This window comes from Cydia pomonella, chromosome 6, assembly GCF_033807575.1.
Source record: "Cydia pomonella isolate Wapato2018A chromosome 6, ilCydPomo1, whole genome shotgun sequence".
Lineage (NCBI taxonomy): Eukaryota > Metazoa > Arthropoda > Insecta > Lepidoptera > Tortricidae > Cydia > Cydia pomonella.
The window spans coordinates 12,978,821-13,001,061 of NC_084708.1; the positions used below are offsets into that span (position 1 = coordinate 12,978,821).

At 37.4% G+C, this 22,241-nt stretch overlaps 2 protein-coding genes across 5 annotated transcripts in view; both read left to right on the top strand.

Annotated features, from left to right (window-relative positions):
- Positions 1-3,483, top strand: part of LOC133519015 (aryl hydrocarbon receptor nuclear translocator homolog) — a 56,637-nt gene extending 53,154 nt beyond the window's left edge. For all 4 annotated transcript variants that reach the window (XM_061852865.1, XM_061852862.1, XM_061852861.1 and 1 more), the window contains one exon: positions 14-3,483. In XM_061852865.1, the coding sequence (XP_061708849.1) occupies positions 14-171 (158 nt within the window). In that variant the 3' untranslated portion in view covers positions 172-3,483. The remainder of the gene's footprint in view (positions 1-13) is intronic.
- Positions 3,484-8,386: 4,903 nt separating this feature from the next.
- The window catches only part of LOC133519013 (trafficking protein particle complex subunit 8), a 36,353-nt gene continuing 22,498 nt past the window's right edge, over positions 8,387-22,241 (top strand). The window contains exons 1-11 of the mRNA XM_061852859.1: positions 8,387-8,713; positions 8,863-9,024; positions 9,644-9,932; positions 10,020-10,164; positions 11,568-11,649; positions 11,858-11,955; positions 12,119-12,307; positions 16,299-16,399; positions 17,863-18,111; positions 20,286-20,568; positions 20,739-21,065. Of these exons, the coding sequence (XP_061708843.1) occupies positions 8,557-8,713; positions 8,863-9,024; positions 9,644-9,932; positions 10,020-10,164; positions 11,568-11,649; positions 11,858-11,955; positions 12,119-12,307; positions 16,299-16,399; positions 17,863-18,111; positions 20,286-20,568; positions 20,739-21,065 (2,082 nt within the window). The 5' untranslated portion in view covers positions 8,387-8,556. The remainder of the gene's footprint in view (positions 8,714-8,862; positions 9,025-9,643; positions 9,933-10,019; positions 10,165-11,567; positions 11,650-11,857; positions 11,956-12,118; positions 12,308-16,298; positions 16,400-17,862; positions 18,112-20,285; positions 20,569-20,738; positions 21,066-22,241) is intronic.

The following is a 22,241-nucleotide window of genomic DNA, read 5'->3' on the forward strand; positions in this document are numbered from 1 at the left end:
TTGTATTTCGCAGGCATGTGGTCGTGGCAGGGCGGCGGCGCGGGCGCGCCGGGCGCGGGGGAGAGCGCGGCGCCGCACGAGCTGTCGGACATGCTGCAGATCCTCGACCAGAGCGGCGGCGCCGCCTTCGAGGACCTCAACATCAACATGTTCAACTCCAACTTTGAATAGCGCCGCGGTTCCCGAGGTTGCCGTCCCGCTTAGTCGCGAGTCGCTCCACCTATTCGATTCCCGATCGACGGTAGTGCCAGAGACAACAGAACTATCGATGACGCATCAATTCGAAAGATAAGTCGCAGCTTTACTGGAGGACGCTACCCTACGTCGGTGACTTAAAAAATCTATCATAGACCGCAGTTGACATCAGTTCAGTGTCTGTAGGTTCGATTGCCTGTGGTAGCACGAAACCCGAGCGCGTCCCGCGTCCGCGACTCTGCGTGTTGACAATTCAACTAGAGCTTTATCGCGGGATGATATAGCTCTCAATAAATGGCAACCAACTGTACAAATCATGTACCTTGTAAAAATACACAAATTCACCTTACTCTTATTTGACGCTTAAGTTTGTGGAGACTAGTTTGGTATTGTGTTATCGACTTATTAATTGATGGGCTAAAAGGTAGAGCGGTGGATCGGCAGCTAGTTACTTAACATACGCATATATTTTTATGTAATAAAGTTAATAAATAAAAACATAGGTTTAGGATAGACATTTATATGATAAGATAAACCTTTTTTTATTCATTAGGCGGTTTAGACATTTAATTTTTAAGAACAGGGTGCGTAGACAAGATGCCGATCGTTACGCTCCGTAGCGAACGAAACGCAACTGTCTCTGTCGCACTAATATGGAAGAGTGATAAAGAGATATAACTCGCTACTTTACGAACGATTGGCATCTTGTCTATGCACCCATGAATAAGTTAAATCCAACTATTCCTGGCTGAATATATTTTAAATTATCTGACAGATGAATACTGTATTTGCTGTTAAATTTAAAATGTTTGTAGGAAAACTTATTTCGTAATTGCTTTTAAATTGATACCTACCGAGAGCTTCTAGATTTTTTAATCGTCTGCTAGACGGTCGCCGACAAGCCCCTCAGACCGTGTGCCCTTGGTCTGGACAGACCGTGTGACCGTTGGTCTGCGAGCGTCGCTAGCGGCCGCGGTCAGTGCGGTTTGGTTGAGGCGGTCTGGAACCGTATGACCGCCCGTCGCCGATGACCGCACTAGGCCGTTTCACTCGGAGAACGCACCGTGTGCGCACGGGTCGTAGTCATGACAACTACTTAAAAACTTTCTTCTCTATTCTGAGAAAGTTATGAATGTCATCGTAGTCCTCAAATTTCCTCAAATTATTTAACATGCAATGTTTGTTTGTAATCTATGATATTATATAACTATAGGTAGGTTATACTCATACATAAGGAGCACAAAGAATACTTCCATATTTATTTTTTAGGTGACCATAGGTACTCTGTGATAAAACAACGCTAGCTAATTGTGTTTGGGTTTGTAAGAATTGTCTCTGTGAGTACTAGTTGTCTGTTGCAAGAAAAGTACAGTCAGCGACAAAAGCTTTATTATTTGTGTATTTTATATGTATTTTATCAAGTTTTTCAGTTGTTTGCGATAGTTCTAATAAATATCTTATTTCTTTCTCCTTGCACTATTTTTACATGTATCTGTTTAGCCCGATCATTGTGGTATTTTGTACAATAAAGTTTAAATAAATACTTGTAACAAAAATTAAAATTTTGACGAAAAACTTAATTAAGTTAGCGTTTTACCCACTCTTTTCTTAATTTAATTGAACAAATAAGCGTGCCACGTCAACTTAAAATTTCTATAGGCTAGAGGCAATTTTGTGCGCTTGCATTACGTGTTGTACGTCCGCGAGTTCTGAACACACTGGTTTGCCAACCGTCTAGCCACGGCTTTCACGACGACCCCCGGATCAAGGTCAGACGTTCTGATGCTTGTCAGCGACCGTCTGGCAGACGCTTTAGAATTTGTTCTGAACATATTTTGGATAAAGGTGTCACTTTGATGGATGACAACATCGAGCAACACTGGCTTCCGACACGTCGGAAGGGAGGAGCCCAAGCGATATCTTACTGTACAAATAATTCTGCCATTTTTTTGCGGGGGGACACTTGCACACTGTCGCACTTCTCACTCACTACATACTAAGTCCTATCTGCAATGACGACACAAATACATAGAAAATTACAAACACCTCGATCTCATTTTGCGTACGGACGAGTCACAACACGTACCGCGCTATGCCCAGTTCCCAGTTGTGCATGTGCTTCGGCAAAGGGGAAATAGTGCGAATGCCGACTGTTGTTGCTCGAAGTCCCGATGTTGCTCGAAGGATGTCAATGATGACGATGGCAGTAGTATTGACGACGGACAAATCTATACGCATTCCACTGAGTTAGGATGGCGGGTGTACCTAAATAAATAAAAAGCATACCATATTTTCTATTTAGTTCCAAAAGTCTCCTTAAAATTTTTTTTACCTCCCTGTACTTAATTACCAAAAAACAGTAAACCCGCCATTCTGACAGTCAGAATGGCGGGTGTTTTTGAGTACGCAATGATCCCGCTATTATTGGTAAATTCTATAAAAACTAAATTTTTGTAACTTCATATTCAATTATAAATTTACCCATTTATTTGTGGTTTCCAAGTTTTACTCATTTTACTTTTTACATTGCTATTACACTTTTGTAGGCGCTAGTGGCGCTACCATTTTTCACCTTATCGATTAGGTGCAAAAATATGGTATACATACTTGTTTATTTTTATTATTCAGGTACACCCGACATCCTGACTCTCACGCCTTCCAGATGACAACACATATTTTGTAATGATGTATAACTGTAACGCGTAATGACTAATGACCCATAAAATGATTAAGTTTAGTGAAACAAGTATTATATATTATAAATCGTTATATTAGTTTAAAAGGCTCTTTCAAGTCACAATGTTTGAATGATGTCCGAGCTTGATATGAAGCTCTAAATCAAGACCTTTTTATATCCTCCCACATGAAACTTTTATCATATGTTTTAATGTTGCAATGAACTTGTTACCAAGGGAATTATGAGTCCATATAGATTTTTGTGCTAGGGAACAGTGTTAAGAAACTAGTAAGCAATATGTCCGCCGATTCCCACCTTTTAGCCGGATTTGGTATTCAACACATTCTTATGCCTTCTCTGGCAGTTATTAAACACTTAGCAATTTTTTATTTTAAGTTAATTTTGAATTAATACATCCAGGACTACTACTTACGATAATTATGTATACATTATAATTGAGAATATATTTTTACCAGAGCCTAACATTCTATTGGGATATAATGAACTTATGCTGGCTCTGAATTTATTTTATTTTTAAAAGTATTTTGATCTATAGAATTGAGTATTAAAATTTGTAAAATGAATTTTTCATTAAAATTAAGTACGACTAAGACTTTTTTTTACTTCAAAACCTACTGTGTAACATCATATCTATACACTTTGTTAGATTAGTGTGCAGGCTGACGCAACTAGGAACAAAATAAGTTTTGTATGGAACTTGTTTCGCAAATCTTTGCCAACGAAGAAAAATAAAACGTCAGTGCTATTTATTCTGTCAAGTTTACATCAAGTCAACTGTCAGCCTAATTGTTTTGTTTGTTATGAAGGCTTCAATGTTTTGTTCGGGTATTTTGTGCAATTTCTTTATTATTTAGTGAAAATATCGAAAATAGTGAACCGTGATCAGAGTAAAGAACGAGTTTGTTACAATGCCACCGAGAAAACGGTTTACTAAGTGTGAAATATGTGGCAAGCGAGCCACTCGAGAAAATCACGAAAAAAGGGATTTTATGGCGAAATTTCCCTTGGATAAAGACCGGTACGTATTGCTTTAGATACTTTTGACCTTATTTTGGTGCAGCAGGCTTTAAACACATCGAAAATTTGATATTTTATATTATTTTTAGTTATGAACTAGGGATGTACTTCTTCTCTTCTTCTTCTTCTCTCGTGTCGAGGTTCCCCTAAACAGTGGATGCCCAGAAAGCAGCGGTACTGACAGCCCGGACCGTGGCATCTCTCAGGTCAGATTCAGAGCACGAGTGCGGGCACGCGGGGCAATCCAGCAGGTGCGCCATGGTTTGTGGTGCAGTGTCGCAAGCACATTGGATAGAGTGGCCACGAAGCAGTCCCCATTCGACCATGCTCTGTTTACAACGGCCAACCTGAGACCTGAGCCTGTTCATCGCCTTCCAGATGGGCCATGGTTCTTTGGGATGTACTAAAACTATCGATAATTGTATGTTTATTTGTATATCAGTGTAAGTATTAAATAAAATATGTGAAATTTCCTGAGAACTTGCATGCAATATGACACAAAATTAATTCGTCGTAGATTTTCAGTGGAAAATTATCTATCATTTATGCATTAATGGTCATTATTTAACATATTTTTTTAATCTAGTAATTATTTAATATATTAATCTGAAATGTAAGTAAATTAATCTCTCTTTTTGTGATCAATAAAAAATATTATACGACATTATTACACAAATTGACTTAATCCCATAGGAAGCTCAATAAGACATGTGTTGTGGGTACTTAGACAACGATATATACATATAAATACATAGAAAACACACATGACTCAGGAACAAATATGCATGGTCATCACATAAATAAATGCCCGTACCAGGATTTGAACCTGGGACCATCGGCTTTATAGGCAGGGTTACTGCCCAGTAGGCCAGACCGGTTCTCATGATTAATAGACATATAAATACATAAAACGTTAGAGCATTGATAAAGGGTTGTTGATAATTGGATGCCAAAAAAACATGATTTATAGATGCATATTAGCGCTAAATAATCAGTTGATCATCTCATTAGCAAACACTTGGAATATAAACTGTACATAACCAAGGCTGTATGTTTTCAGATGCAGGCAGTGGGTTTTTGTTGGGAACGAAGACCTGATACATCTTCCCATAGAAAAGTTACATTTATTGAAACATGTATCTGCAGATCATTTTGAAAATAGTGCTTTTAATAAAAAAAAATTAAGAAAAAAAATAGTGAAGGATTTTATAATTACATTCCGAGTGTAACGAGGTATTCTAAAATAGAATCCTAGCGTAGTGAGGGATTCAAGTGTTAACGCCTATGGGTGGTATTTCACCTATGCAATTTCTTTGTCCAATGTGTATTGCGTCTCACATTTTGATTAATGACAGAGTGAGACGCAATGACATTGGACCAAGAAATTGGATAGGTGGAATACCACCCTAAGGTGGAAATATGTTTGCTACCACGTGATAAATTTACATACTGCTATTCACATCACCTATGAGGAAATTATTATGGACATTATGGTACAATTAAATAAATAAATAAATTTAATTAATGGTAATTAAATTAAATAATTTAACCTAAGAAGTACGCAAAAAGAGGAAAAAAGTGATCCCTCCTAGTAGGGAAAAAAAGTGCTACTTTGATCCTTCCTAGTGGTGAGGAACAACAAGGTGTTCTAAAAAAAATCGAGTCCACATTAAGCTCGACCACGTATTAGTCCACTCATAGAACTATCCACTATATAACATACAACTTAAATGTGGACTCGATTCTAACTTGATTTCGAGTACAAAATTTGTAGACAAGAGTATATTTCAACCCTCCCCATTTTATCGATATCGATAAGAAACGCAAGCGTGTAGCGTACTACACTATTTAAATTGCTTATGTTGGTACTATGGTTCTTTGAGAGTTCTTTGTCGTACATTTTGGTAATGATTTGCGAAACAAAGGGATTCCACTCGCTAGTATGGAAGTCCCGTCTCTTAAAACGTAGTGATTATATGCTCTTTGGTAGTGTGTACATGTTTTAGGTTGCGGCAAGATGGCGGAAAAGCATCAGGGGGCCTACCGCGAAAATCGAAATCTAATTGCGGGGATCTTTTACTCTCACTAAGACGTGACTAGAAGAAGTGACAGAGACAAATGCCCGCAATTGACGAACTTCGATTTTCACGGTAGGCCCCCAGCTGATCGAGGTTAACTGTAAGTTATCTACGGCATCATACGTGATTTTGCTCTTTTTAGGGTTCCGTAGCCAAATGGCAAAAAACGGAACCCTTATAGATTCGTCATATCCGTCTGTCTGTCCGATTATGTCACAGCCACTTTTTTCCGAAACTATAAGAGCTATACTGTTCAAACTTAGTAAGTGGATGTATTCTATGAACCGCATTAAGATGTTCACACAAAAATAGAAAAAAAAAACAATAAATTTTGGGGGTTCCCCATACTTAGAACTGAAACTCAAAAAATCTTTTTTCATCAAACCCATACGTGTGGGGTATCTGTGGATAGGTCTTCAAAAATGATATTGAGGTTTCTAATATAATTTTTTTTCTAAAATGAATTGTTTGCGCGAGAGATACTTCCAAAGTGGTAAAAAGTGTGCCCCCCCCCCCCGTAACTTCTAAAATAACAGAATGAAAAATCCAAAAAAAATATATGATATACATTCCCATGCAAACTTCCACCGAAAATTGGTTTGAACGAGATCTAGTGAGTAGTTTTTTTTTAATACGTCATAATATTTAAAAAACAATAATTTTTTCATCAAACCCATACGTGTGGGCTATCTAGGGATAGGTCTTCAAAAATGATATTTAGGTTCCTAATATCATATTTTTCTAAACTGAATAGTTTGCGCGAGAGACACTTCCAAAGTGGTAAAATGTTGAACAAGATCTAGCAAGTAGATTTTTTTTTAATACGTCTTAAATGGTACGGAACCCTTCATGCGCGAGTCCGACTCGCACATGGCCGCTTTTTTTTTGTAAAACCGTTAGCCGAGAGTCAGACCTAGCTAAGTTGGCAGCGATTTTGATAGCTCGGCCTGTGCAAGTGTTAAGTGAAAGTCATAATTTCATAGATGTTTGACATTTAAAATTAATACTGGCACTGTCTGGGCTATCAAAATCGCTGTCAGCTTATCTTGGCCTGACTCTAATCGTATTCGTCGCTACATAGAGCGCGTGGATCGATTCCAGCATAATCGCCTTTTCCAGTGACCAAAGGAAGGTATACCGAAAGTGGGAGGAAACCAACCTTCTTGAGTCCGACATGCGGCCGCCAGATGCTACTGCCATGACTGACTTCTGGCGTAGCATCTGGTCGAGGGGAGTTGGATAAGTGTTGTCGAACGTGAGTGCGAATCCCTTGAACCAATGGGGACAGCTACCATTAGCAACGATGACGTAAGTTGTGCCATCCGCACGGCCCAGGACTGGAAAAGTCCTGGGCCGAATGGATTGCACAATTTCTGGCTGCTTTCCTAAACAACTGGTGTCACCTTCCTGCTCTATAAGTCCGGTAGTACCACGGCTACACCCAGAAGGCTAGAAGTGGCAAAGCATTAGCAGACAAAAACTTAATTTAAAAAGTTTGATCCCTTTACACGAATAAGAAGAAGACCACGGAAGCGAAAAACTACAGATCAATCGCGTGCTTGCCTACACGCTACAAGCTTTTTACATCCATTTTGATATCAAAAGTCAACGCGCACATTGTTCTTCATAACATTTTGGCTTCCGCTCAAAATGGATGTAGGGTTGGGTCCCCCGTGGTACTAATAAAGAGCTCTTCTCAACACAAATCCGGCGAAATCTCAGCCGCTTGGATTGACTACATCTACAAGAAGGCCTATGATTCGGTGCCTCACTCATGGCTGGGGTGGTTCTTAGAGCTGTATAAAGTTGATGCAGCTTTAAGAACCTTCCTAAGTGGGTGTATGAGGCAGTGGACCACAGTCCTTGGCCAACCAGGAGGCGGGGATGACCAGGATTTTATAAGGATTGAGCGAAGAATATTTCGGCGCTGGTGGCCTACCGGTAAGAGCGTGCGACTTGCAATCCGGAAGCGTGGGCGACGTGGGCCACGCGCTTCAAATAAGTACCTATATCTCGGACACACCGTAATAATGATCGTTATTCTTGCGGCAACAGAGGGCCTCGCTAAAAGTACCTTGCCCACATACAATTTTGGTTTTGCCCCGCAACTGCTTATACATACAGCACTGGTCCCAAGAGTAAAGTAAGTTGTTACCTTTCGTTGTTGTAATCTAATAAATTGCGGTTTTCGAACGCTCCTCCGCTTGCGGCAACTATTCTTGCGATTTTGGTTTTGCACCGCAACTGCTTACAATTTTGGTTTAGCCCCGCAACTGCTTACACATACTGACTAAAGAGTAAAGTAAGCTGTTACCGTTCGTTGTTGTAATCTAATAAATTGCTGTTTTGGAACGCTCCTCCGTTTGTCAACACTGACATGCGATGTGACAGTTTACTGATGGTTGTCTGTTTTCTTCTTTTTCTTGTTGAGTGTAAATGTGAAATCACTGAAATCAGTTTCATATTTTAGTATTCTGTAGTGTGTTGTATTTCGTTTCAGAGGAAAGCAGAGTCAAGAAACCTGCATGAGACTTATAACATGAAACTCTTGTAACTACTTTAGCAAGTATGGCTAGATCGGGAAAAACTGCGCAAGAATTTATTCAAAGCTCCTTTTCGCCTATAATTGCAGTACTATGCAGTCCAAAAGTAGAAAATGTTACTTCAAAAAACAATTTATCTTTTACGGAGTTGCTACAGCCGTTCGGAAATATGGACTGGGAAGGTAGGAGAATTCAATATACTCTATAGTAGGAGAGTAGTTTTATCGTATTGTTTTGTTGTAGGTCTGAAAGTAGCGAGAATTAAGATTCTGAATTTACTATCATCAGGATGCGGGCTTCGTATTTCTAATAAGACTTAATTTCATTATAGGTCAGATTCGAGAGCCTGGTGGAAGTGTATGTATTGTTAAAAACTGGAAAGTGATAATAAGGGATGTTCATTGGAAACCCTTGCCGCCCACTGAAGCAAGGAAAGAATTAAACAATGCAGTCTTGCACAACTACACTGACAAAACTGTGTTGTTAGAGCTAGGTAAGATAAATAAGCCCCTACCATCATCATGGATTCTACCACTTAACACAAAACAATGTTTAATTTTTACATTGCAGCCTATTAAAATAACAGGTTGATTGCCCTTTGTCTGTTGAACTGATATAACATTTTAGTACCAAATAGGTATGAAAGGCGGGTGAACTGTCATTTTAATATCTGATAAGAACACACTATAGCTAAGTTTTTAGTTTAACTCCATTTTTTTGTGGTTTTCAAATATTGTAACTTTAGTATGCTTATGCATGCTAGATGATAATACTATATTAGGTTTTTATAAAGAATATAAAGTGGTATATTAATGGAGACTAAAGGTGTAGCCCAAGTTTGCTCTTAACATTACTTATGTAATTTATGAAGATGCATAGAAAACTACAATTGGCAACAAGAACTTGTTTTAAAAATGACTGAAATTACTTGTCTTGAGAATGCCTTTTGGAATTAAGTCCGCCTTTTGTATGATAAGTGTTCTTTTGTGCAATAAAGTTTAAATAAATAAATAAAAATGAAAATGATTACAGAAATTAATTATATTTTCAAATTTTCCCTTCAACTCAAGGCAATCCCCTTTGAGACATTACTAACAAATTAATATTTCCAGATGGCAGAAAATTTGATGTTCCTCAATCAACACCTTGGTTTGATGCTTGGCGAGAGACTTATCTTGAGGTGCAGTTCCCATCTGACCATGAGTACACTAACCACTTCCTCTCTTGCATTATTGTGGGTACAACCCTTGATGATAATATTATTGACACATTCAACACATTAAATCAGCAGTATGCACAGCTCCAGAATGTTACACCACCAAAATTGCCAAAGTGGTTTAACAATGGTGTACTGAAGTCATATCTTTTGTTACATGATGTTTCTGCTGTAAGCAAAGACAAGTAAGATGCTTAACTCATTTTATTACTTAAACAAATCTAAACATATCTTTCTTCTTGGTAAACTAATAAAAGTTCTCATTCTTTCAGGGCTGATGCTGCATTTGAGTCCTTGAAACAAACCTTTGGCTCCAGCAACTGTTTTATGCTGTCAATTAACTCTAAAAGCACCACCGATCCAAGTTTACAAACAGATTATTGGGCTCAGTATATAAAACGATCTAATGATTCAACTGTATGTATTTGTGTTTTAATATATACCTAGTTGGTTACTAGTTACTAAGTTCTGTTACTCAATTTGCAATCTCTTTATTTCTGTTAAAACAAATGCTACTGAAAAAATAAAAAATGACAATGTGGGGGGTTTGTGAGCTATAATTATATACCACACATAACGCTTATCTTGTCGTATGTATAATGAATTGGGGTCTAAAAGAGAATCGTATTGCAGTAATTGCGTTGCACAAATGTGGGCCAAACATGATTTTGAAGTTGCCTGAAAACCTAAGAATCAACAAACAATTTGTTTATCGCACAATTAATAGATACAATAGTACTCAGACCTTCGATGACCGCAAGAGGTGTGAAAGACCACGCACCGTTCGGACCACAGCTCTATACTAATAAAGGCAGTGAAGGTGAGAATTGCAAGAAACCCCATCCGGAAGCAAAAGTTGTTGGCAATACAGATGTCTGTAAAGAGAAGCTCCCTAAAAAAAGTTATCAATGAAGACCTTGGACTACACACTTACCGCAGACAAAAAGGTAATTTGCTTAATGGACGATTAAAGACTATGAGTCTAGAGAGAAGTCGCGTGCTATTGAAGCGGTATGCACAAAATAGCCACCGAAAAATACTATTTACAGATGAAGAAATTTTTACCATTGAAGAATGTTGTAACTGCCAGAATGACAGAGTGTATGCAAAAAACAGTCAAGAGGCGATTGCGGCTGTTCCGAGAGTGCAACGAGGCCATCAGCCCTCTTATGTGAGGATTTGGCTGGGTGTGTCATACTCAGGGCTAACACAGGTTCATTTCTGTGAAAAAGGTGTGAAAACTGGGGCCAAAGTTTACCAGGATACCATTCTCGAACCAATAGTGAAACCCTTAAGCCACACCCTATTTCAAAATCAGCCATGGGTCTTTCAACAGGACTCAGCTCCTATATATAAGGCAAAAACAACTCAAGCCTGGTTTGGAAGGAACAAAATTGACTTTATTGCCCACGAAAACTGGCCGTCCTCCAGCCTGGACCTTAACCCCCTGGATTATGCCATGTGTCAGGTTATTGAGGAGAAAGCCTGTGCTAAACCCCACACAAATCTTGACTCCCTCAAGCGGGCCATAGCTAAGACTGACGGAATTAGACATGACAATCGTGCGTGCCGCTATTGATGACTGGCCTCGTTTGAGGGCCTGTGTCAAGGCCAGAGGAGGCTATTTTGAATAATATTGTCATATGTAATTCCTGATTTTGTGTACTTCATTTTAATATGTAGTTTATTCAACTTGCGTTCGTATATTTTATGTAGATAAAGATTATTTCAGCAACAGAATTTAGTAACCAATTAGATAATATATATCATACCACATGTTATCACAATTAACAATTAATTCCTTTGAAAATTTATTCCAGAGTGAAATTTTATCATCTGTATCAAATCTACCAACAACACCCCCAGATCCACAACCATTTCCTGTTGGTGCTGGCGCATCAGGTAATTTAATTTTTGGAATTAGTGTATTAAGTGAATGACAACAGCATTGGTAAAATAATAGCTGTAACACTGTTTTGTCCATGGGGTGTACAAAAACTAAAAGGAAACATACACACTATTTATTTATTATTATTATTTATTATTATGTCAAAAAAGTGTAAAATATCAAACAATTACAAGATTTAGGACTTATGATTTTTCTTTCTAGATGATAGTGGTGTACCTAATCAAAATGTTCCACCAGAAGGTTTGCATCCACTGACTGCTTCTGAGAATGATGTTTATGATAACGCTAACAGCTTACAGGTGAGACTAGGAATGACCAAGTGGCATATTAACTTAATTTTATATTTTTTAATCCTTTAAAGCAAGTGAAAACCTTGCAATAGTCAAATTTTGAAATGCCAATTAGACTTTCAGTCACATATTTAAGTTAACTATTTGTAAATTAATGCATTAATATTTTTAGACTCACTCATTCTCAGGCAGCTCAGAGAGTATGAATGTCACAGTGAAGCCACTAGATTACTCCACTGAAGTCCATGGACTTGCTCTGAATGCCAATGATATTGATTCCATCAAAAAATTTCTTCAAGAATATGCTGGCAAAGCACTGCTTCCATATTTAGAAAAACAAATATTGCAGCTATCTGAATTGGTATGTACAATGACTGTTGTTATTAATGGGTTTATATTGGGACGCATTAATTTTTCTTGCCTATTTTCACTTCGCATAACAACTATTGGCATAACTTTTGATCCCAATAAATTGATTATCCGGATTTTTATGCGCATAAACTTGTCATGCCTAATAATTAAAAAATAATAATAAAATCTGGAGAAATAATTTGTGTAGTTTTTAAAATTGGTGTAGTTATACCTTGAGGTCTCCAGATAAACATACTAAAAGTCCTCGAGGGTGGGGGGTTGTGCCGAGGGTAATTTTTTAATTTATAATTATCAAGCTTAGTTACCTGCTGACCAAATATAGAAAAAACTGGCCAAGAGCATGTCAGGCCATGCTCAGTGGAGAGTTCCGTAGTTACCCGTCCGTCAAGGTAGACTTTTTGTCAAAACTCTTAAGCGGCTTAGCCGATCAGGTTCGCTCTAGTTTTCCTTGAAAGTATTTAATAAGCTTTACTTTCACGTTTTTTTTTTTCATATTTAGAGATAATAGAGGGGGGGAAACACATTTTTTTTCTTTCAGAGCGAATATTTCTGGAAATATTACGTTTATCAAATCATATTTTTTGCAGATCCTGTTTAGTTTTAAAAGACCTATCCCCTTTTTTTATCTTTTTGTTAACTTAAACAACCTGTAGCTCCTAAAGTATTGATCATAGAGTAAAAGGAATTTTATGGTAAAACTTTATTCGAAGTAATTGTAATGCTATTCGTAAAGATATTCGAGATATGAGCATAAATACCTTAATCCCCCCCCTACACCGTCGGCACAACCCCCACCCTCGAGGACTTTTAGTATGTTCATCTGGACACCACAAGGTATATTTGTACCAATTTACAAAACTACACGAATTATTTCCCCTGATTGCCCATATTCGGGTTAATTTTCTTAGGTTATAAAAGAATTTCGCCCTACAGGTAAAATGTCATAAGATTAGTACTTCGAATCCTTCTATATGCATAACCCGTATAGCCTAAATTCGAATATCCTTATTTTTCATGCGCATACACTTGTCTTGTCTAAGAAATTTCCACGTGCAGGATTAATGTCATAAGATTCTTATTTTATGTTGAATATCTTAAAACTTATACTAATGCGTAAGTTACCAAATATTCATTTCTTGCCAATAGTTGAATGCTTAATATCAAGCCTAACCTAACCTAACTTGCTTTTCTAACAACAGTCCATCTTGTGGGGGTCGCAGTTCTAACCTAACCTTCTTCCTGCTTTTATGACAACAGTTCGTCTTTGTGATTTTTGCAGTTCTAATCCAATCTAACCTGCATTTCTGGCAACAGTTTGTCTTTGTGGGGGTCGCAGTTTTAACCTAACCTAAACTTCTTTTCTGGCAACAATTTGTCGTTGTGAGGGTCGCAGTTCTAACCTGCATTTCTGGATACAGTTCGTCTTTGTGGGAGTCACAGATCAAACCGAACCTAACCTGCTCTTATGACAACAGTTCGACTTTGTGAGGATTGCAGTTCTAACCTAACCTGCATTTATGACAACAGCTCGTCTTTGTGGGGGTCGCCATACTAATCTAACCGGGTAAGTAATAGAATGTATACAAACCTATAATATATCACTCTGAATGTATAAATTCAATTTGTATAATTTTGATCGGAATAACATTCAATTGCAATAACATGCAATATGTATAACAACGAATTCTATAATTGTAAATTGTATAATAAACACTACATATATCATTGTTTACGATAACATTAGAAAGGTATAACGTTGAAATAATATAACATACAAAACAAATATCATACATTAAAAATACCGAACCACTACCGAAATTACATTATTTAAATATATTTTTGTGTGTTAGTTAATGAACAGATACAGTTTTTAAATTATTATGAAATGAGCAATGTATTTGAAACATCTATACTATGCGAATTTATATTTCAACGTAGTTTGCTCCGTATTTATCTATTACAGATTGCAGCTTTTTTCTGTGGTAATTCTGGTGCTAATTTCTTTATCTAGAGGGTCACAGTTCTAACCTAACCTAACCCACTTTTCTGTTAACAGTTTCTTTTTCCGAAGCCTCAGAGTTCTAACCTAACCTGCTACCTATTCTGGAAACAATTTATTTATCTAGGGGGTCACAGTTCTAACCTAACCTAACCCACTTTTAGCAGTTTTTTTTCTAGTAGTGTGTTCTATGAGGTTTGAAATTCTAAGTCATCCTACTAATTTTACTACTTAATTATATAAGATGATATTTATATTTTAATATGTATATATTATGACAGCTATATGAAATGAGCTTAACTTATATGTATATTATACCAAACAGCCATATGTATGTCGTATGTTATATTATTTTCATGTTATACTAATTGAAAGTATACGTTTACTTTATTATACATAAGATTAGTATACATTTTTAACGTTTGTAAACTGAAATTATTCCAAAAGTGCGTATATATTATAGGACGCACCCAATCTAACCTGCTATGATAAAAACAGTTCGTCTTTGTGAAGGTACTCAACTGAGCTATTAACATTCCTGACCTGGGAGTCCAGCCAAGATGACAATTGTTTGCAAAAACCCAAACGGAACACTAAATAAGCGCAAAAATGTATATAAATGATAGCGTTTTATTGTTTTGTTTTCTACAAACGATTGTCATCTTGGCTAGGCCCCCGCAGTGTAGTAGTATAAGCAATTATTAGTCTACGTCGTTTTATACGGGTGCGTCCTATAATATATACGCACTTTTGGAATAATTTCAGTTTACAAACGTTAAAAATGTATACTAATCTTATGTATAATAAAGTAAACGTATACTTTCAATTAGTATAACATGAAAATAATATAACATACGACATACATATGGCTGTTTGGTATAATATACATATAAGTTAAGCTCATTTCATATAGCTGTCATAATATATACATATTAAAATATAAATATCATCTTATATAATTAAGTAGTAAAATTAGTAGGATGACTTAGAATTTCAAACCTCATAGAACACACTACTAGAAAAAAAACTGCTAAAAGTGGGTTAGGTTAGGTTAGAACTGTGACCCCCTAGATAAATAAATTGTTTCCAGAATAGGTAGCAGGTTAGGTTAGAACTCTGAGGCTTCGGAAAAAGAAACTGTTAACAGAAAAGTGGGTTAGGTTAGGTTAGAACTGTGACCCTCTAGATAAAGAAATTAGCACCAGAATTACCACAGAAAAAAGCTGCAATCTGTAATAGATAAATACGGAGCAAACTACGTTGAAATATAAATTCGCATAGTATAGATGTTTCAAATACATTGCTCATTTCATAATAATTTAAAAACTGTATCTGTTCATTAACTAACACACAAAAATATATTTAAATAATGTAATTTCGGTAGTGGTTCGGTATTTTTAATGTATGATATTTGTTTTGTATGTTATATTATTTCAACGTTATACCTTTCTAATGTTATCGTAAACAATGATATATGTAGTGTTTATTATACAATTTACAATTATAGAATTCGTTGTTATACATATTGCATGTTATTGCAATTGAATGTTATTCCGATCAAAATTATACAAATTGAATTTATACATTCAGAGTGATATATTATAGGTTTGTATACATTCTATTACTTACCCGTTTTATACAGCCTAAAATTATAACATCACGTAAATTAGTAATATTAGTTAAAATAATTGAAATGTTAGGATTTTCAGCATTAGTATAAGCATTGGTTCGACGTATGTATATTATGAAGTTTGGAGGTATGAAAATCCGACACTAGTCATTTTTATGACAGTATGTATATTAGGAACACAGCTTTTAAGGCGACTTCAAGCATTATCATAGTGACATTTATGCGAAATAGCGTTATGCCAATCGTGTTATGCCAGATGAAAATATGACAATCCATGTTATGCGAAAAAGAGGGCACCCGTTATTTATTGGTTCACTCAATTAATTGTGACTGTAATAAAGTGAATTTCAGGTTGCAAATAGAAAAGGTGTTAGTAGATCATTACTGTCTGCCACCAAAAGATGGTTTGGTACAGGAAAGGGTGGGAATACAACTGGGAACAATACTGTAATGTGAGTAACATTCATATATCTAATCTAATTAAATAATAGTTTATACCTATCGAAAATTGTATTATTATTTCTCTTGGGTCCATGCTGTACTTCATAATGTTATTATTAATATTATTATATGTGAACACATTGTAATACCATGGTTGGCATTCAATAAATGATATGATATGATACTAAAGGCTACAACTTTGTAAGGAGAAGTTATAAGAAAACAAAGCAGTTGTTAGGTTTATCGCAAAACACGGTAGTAAAATAAGTTTTTGTCAAAAAATTAATTTTTGGTACAAGCTTTTATCGCTGACTGTATTTTTTTCCACAGGCAATTAATACTCATCGAAACAATTCTGAAAACCCCAAACACAATTAGGTTACTTTGTTTTATCACAGAGTTCCTATGGCTATACCTCCTGTCTCCATCATCAGATCAGCTTGATGGTACCATAATATTGCATTCAAATTTTCAGCTTAATCGGAATCCGGGAAGTGGGTCTAATTTAACTTGCAAGATTCCAGGACATACTTACAAAGCAAGCAACAAAGATACATACACGTGAAGTTAAATAAAAGCTTGTAATAAGAAGTCGTTAGAACTATCTGGAAAGTCCAACGGATTATCGATTCTATCTATATGAAGAATAGATTACAAGTCCCATAATATATTTCCGACTCTTGATATTTTCTGTGAGACACAATAAATTTTTATATATAATAGATAAGATAGATAGTTCTAACGACTGTTTACTACCGTGTTTTGCGGTAAACCTAAATGCTTTGTTTTCTTATGATTCTCATGTATAAAACAAAGCAGTTAGGCATAAATATATTTTTATTTTTCAATGGTACACATACATAATTCCTGGCCAAGCTACTTACGCCGTTTGTTGGGGAGACAGCGCTCATTCTTAACAATTTTATACTATGGACTTAAAAGAGTCGAGTAGGTACCATACTTAAGTACTATCAAAATTCAAAAATGTGACGTTATCTATGAAAAGGGACCTTATTGTCTATGGCGCTTCCGCCGTAATAAATGAAGCTCCGATAAAAAAAAACAACGCTGTGCGACGCAGTGCGGCGTAAGCGCCATCGACAATAAGGTCCCATTTCCTAGATAATGCCACAAATTTGTTTTGCAAGTAGGCCTCAAGCCCTTTTTTACAAGTCAATACATTTACAGTAATATCATATAGTGGCACGAAAAACACATAGCAACATTTATAAATACAACAGCCAATACCTGAGTAAACATTAGGTACGTTGTAATAATCTTAAAAATAAATAATTACTACAATATATTAGATATGTATAGTCTCTATGGTTCATATTATTACATTTGGCCCAATTTACTGCACCGTGACGGCCCTAACCATATGAAAGATAGACTGCCACTACACACATATTTGGCCACTGGCTTGCTCTTAGGAGTAGTAACTTTCCGATCGCTGAATGTTGTTGTATTTCAGCTATTCCAGCGATTGCCCGGAGCTCCAACTACGTCGTCTAGGCGACCTCTGGTTCCTATTAGGCCAATGGCAGCGCGCCTTCGACACGTACCACACGGCCAAGCGCGAGTTCTATGCCGACAGCGCGTGGCTGTGCTACGCCGGGGCCTTGGAGATGGCCGCGGTCAGTGCATTCATGGCGGGAGACGCTAATAAGAAAACGCATGGTTATATGGAGGAGAGTATCGTGACTTACTTGAATACCTGCAGGTAATAAATGTTTGTGTAAGTAAAGTATCAAGTTTGCCATCTGATTCAAAAATAATAAATATGTGTTACACAATCAGTTTACAGGCTTCCTTAGCTACGTGTCCCACAGTAACGTCTCTCTGGCGGTAATTACCATATTACAATACAATACAAATCCTCTTTATTGCACAACCTCAAAATAACATTTACAGAGAGACATACATAATACATGAAGATAGAGGCATATTAGTTAGTTGCCAGTTACTTAACATTTGCCTCACGAAAAGCGCCCGATAGTCTTCGCAACTAGGGAATGCAATAACCGGGCGTTTTTCATTACCGGTAATTTACCGACGCGAGGTCCCACTAACCGGTTAACCGGTAAATTACCGGTTATACGTTTATGAAATAAAAACATTGATTTTGCATTATTATTGATTGTGTCCTTATTTTCGTCAGTAACCTTTAAAAGTAATCAACAGCACGTTATAGAAACATCGACAAAACAAAATAATGAAAATAAACTATAAACATTAAACAAGATATATTTACTAATCATATTAAATAAAAAATCAATCATGTATCATTTCAAAGCGAAATGAACTTGTACATTAAATAAGCAACATTAAACTTTTTTAATTCTTTAAAAATCGCAGTAATCAAAGGGTAACAAAAAAGTGACAGTCGTCATTTAAATGTCATACACGTTTGCATTTACACATCTATCAATATAATATTGTTATTAAAGTGACTAAAACCGTAATCAACATTCATTAAAATCTAGTAAATATAAGAAAAAAAAAATATTTAACAGCAAGATTAGCTTCATATCATTTTAACACTAGTTACTTTAAAATTGCACTTTAAGAGGCCGTTATCGATTTTAGTCGCAAAAATGTCAAATTGATAGATTAAGCGCATGAAATTGTACACCTTTTGTTGACTATTAAAAATAACAAGTACTGGTTTCTATTAGCACGTCTTGTTATCTTTCATTATAATTTTTTTTTTAAAACAGACTCACTTAATTAGTAATAATTTTTTTTTCTGATGGACGTTTAGGTAAACGCGCTTGCTCTTATTTGTAAATTTCGTTAAGTTTGGACTGCTAAAAATGGTAATTTTGTATTACACATATCCTGTACTTCAACTTTAATAAACTACATTTTTGTTACTATAAATTTGAAGTAGTGTAAATGAAAGTTAGACGAAATCAATTTTCTCCAGAAATTACTTCAAAACAAGTGACAATTTCTCTGAAAATTGACTTAATTTCAACGTAATTTTGATACTTAAACAATCTACAACATTTTCTGAAACTGTTCTTATACATCATTTTGTATAATTTACTACCATAATTTATATGAATTTTTAAAAACTATCCCTTCTCGTCACCTATTACCGGGGACGCACGCTTGCGACCTCATTATTAAAAGGCAAGATGAAAAAACGTGCTAATAGAAACCAATACTTGTTATTTAGATATTACGTAACAAAAGGTGTACAATTCCAACGACTAAATCTTTCAATTTAAAATTTTTGCTCTAAAATCGTTACCGCGGGCTCTTAAGATAGGAGTTGGAATCAGGAACATGTCATCATCAGATCATTCTGTTAATTATATATAAAATATAGAACGTTGCTTAGACATTCGTGAACGATATCTTGAACACAAGTAACCAGCGGTAGAAAATGTTCTTTCGCATTCCACACTTGTCTGACACTACAGACTAAAACAAAGGACACTGAACATAGTAAGGCGGGTCGGGTAGGGGTGGCGAGAAGGGAAAGGGCGAGGGATTAGCGACCACTCATTTGTCACAAAACATTGCTTCCTAGTTCCTACTCCGACGAGATCATAAGATGCAGAAAAGTAAGTATTTTAAGTGTCTCTTCGTAATCGTAAACCGTAGTAATTGTTTTTTTTTGTAAGTACGAAGACATAGATGGGCTAATTCAACAGGTTGTTACATTTTTATTTGCCTATACAACGTTCGGTAAATTCCCGGTTACGGCTGGAAATTACCGGTATTTTACCGACTGTAATATTGTTCAAATTACCGGGTAACCGGTTAACCGGTTAACCGGTTAGCATTCCCTATTCGCAACACTGCCTTAGGAAATTAGACTGGAATGGAATATTCGTGACATTTATATGATTTATAACTTATTGTATTTGTCTCGACGACTTCTAGGATGGTGCAGTACGCTGTGCGAGCTACACTGCTATCAGTCCTCTGCCTCAGCAGCGCCGGCCTGCACGGCGAGGCCGCTAAACAGCTGATCCGCATGACCTCAGAGGACAGCGATCTCCGCAGCGCCATGCTACTTGAACAAGCATCGCTTTGCTTCCTTTCTGGACCTGGATCGAAGGCTATGTGTAGGAAATACGCCTTTCACATGGTGCTGGCTGGACATAGGTTTTCCAAAGCGGGGCAGAAGAAACACGCGTATAGGTGCTACAACCAGGCTTATCAGGTCAGTTTATATCTCTCAACGATTGCAAAAATTTTAGGACAAAGGTTACTTGAGAACAAACATAGCTCTGCTTCCGAATTTGCGATTTTGCAGATCGAAGGCTATATTATATGTAGTACATATTTTAAGAGTATCCGGAATGTGTTTTATATTCGGTGATCGGTTTACAGGTGTACCGCGACAGCGGCTGGCGTCTCTCAACGGACCACGTGCAGTTCGCGCTGGGTCGCTTAGCGGGCGCGCTGCGGCTCACGCGCGATGCGGTGCGCTGGCTGGGCGCGCCACTGGCCCCCGCCGCGCGACACCAGCCCGCCGCGCAGCAGGACGCCTTCCTTCGCGAGTACATGCTGCAGCACCAGGTACAGCTGACAGTGGACCGGCTGTGGCTCACGCGTGACGCGGTGCGCTGGCTGGGCGCGCCACTGGCCCCCGCCGCGCGACACCAGCCCGCCGCGCAGCAGGACGCCTTCCTTCGCGAGTACATGCTGCAGCACCAGGTACAGCTGACAGTGGACCGGCTGTGGCTCACGCGCGACGCGGTGCGCTGGCTGGGCGCGCCGCTGGCCCCCGCCGCGCGACACCAGCCCGCCGCGCAGCAGGACGCCTTCCTGTGCGAGTACATGCTGCAGCACCAGGTACAGCTGACAGTGGACCGGCTGTGGCTCACGCGCGACGCGGTGCGCTGGCTGGGCGCGCCGCTGGCCCCCGCCGCGCGACACCAGCCCGCCGCGCAGCAGGACGCCTTCCTGTGCGAGTACATGCTGCAGCACCAGGTACAGCTTACAGTGGACCGGCTGCGGCTCACTCGCGACGCGGTGCGCTGGCTCGGCTCTTCGCGTGCAACAAAAAATTCTTTATCTTAAAACAATACGCATCTTCAAAATTTGGTCGTAAAAATTAGTGTATATACGCGGAACTATTGTCATAAAAAATAGTCAAATCGAAAAATCTGTACTCTTGTCAAAATTGCATTGCCATTGTAGAAAAATCGTTGGTACGACTATCTGCATCTGACATTTGATGACTACTTTTTTTTATACTACTTACACCATTCTGATATCCAAAGGAATATGTTGTGGCCAGATCTCAAACTTGATAATTTTATGATGTGGCAATAATTCAATCAATCAAACAATCATTTATTTATTTGCAAAAATACAGTAACATAAGGTGTTAGAACTATTCAGGTACAATGTGTATTTTGCTTGCAAGCAAGCGTGCAAATATAATGTCAAATACAAGCATTGAAAAATAACAAAATTGAAATTAAGACATTAACATAAATAGGTAGAAAATTAGAAAAATTAGGAAAAAGTCAGTTACTCGCCATAAAACAATAAAAATAATTAGTAATAATCAGGAAAAAAAAATTTGAAAATAATTAGAAAGAAAAATTTGCATAGTTGAAAACAATTTATGTCATTATTATTAATACATACTACGAAATTTGCCGTTAGCGTGGTATGGGCATTTAATGAGGAGGGATGAATGCCATATAGGAAAAAGAATGTTAGGAATGAATGTTGATGGACGGAGAGCGGATGGTAGACCCAAAAAACGATGGATGGATTGTGTGAAAGAGGATATGAGAAAGAAAGGAGTGAGTGCTGAGGTGACGAAAGATAGAGGAGAATAGAAGAGAAGAACATGTTGTGCCGACCCCACATAACGTG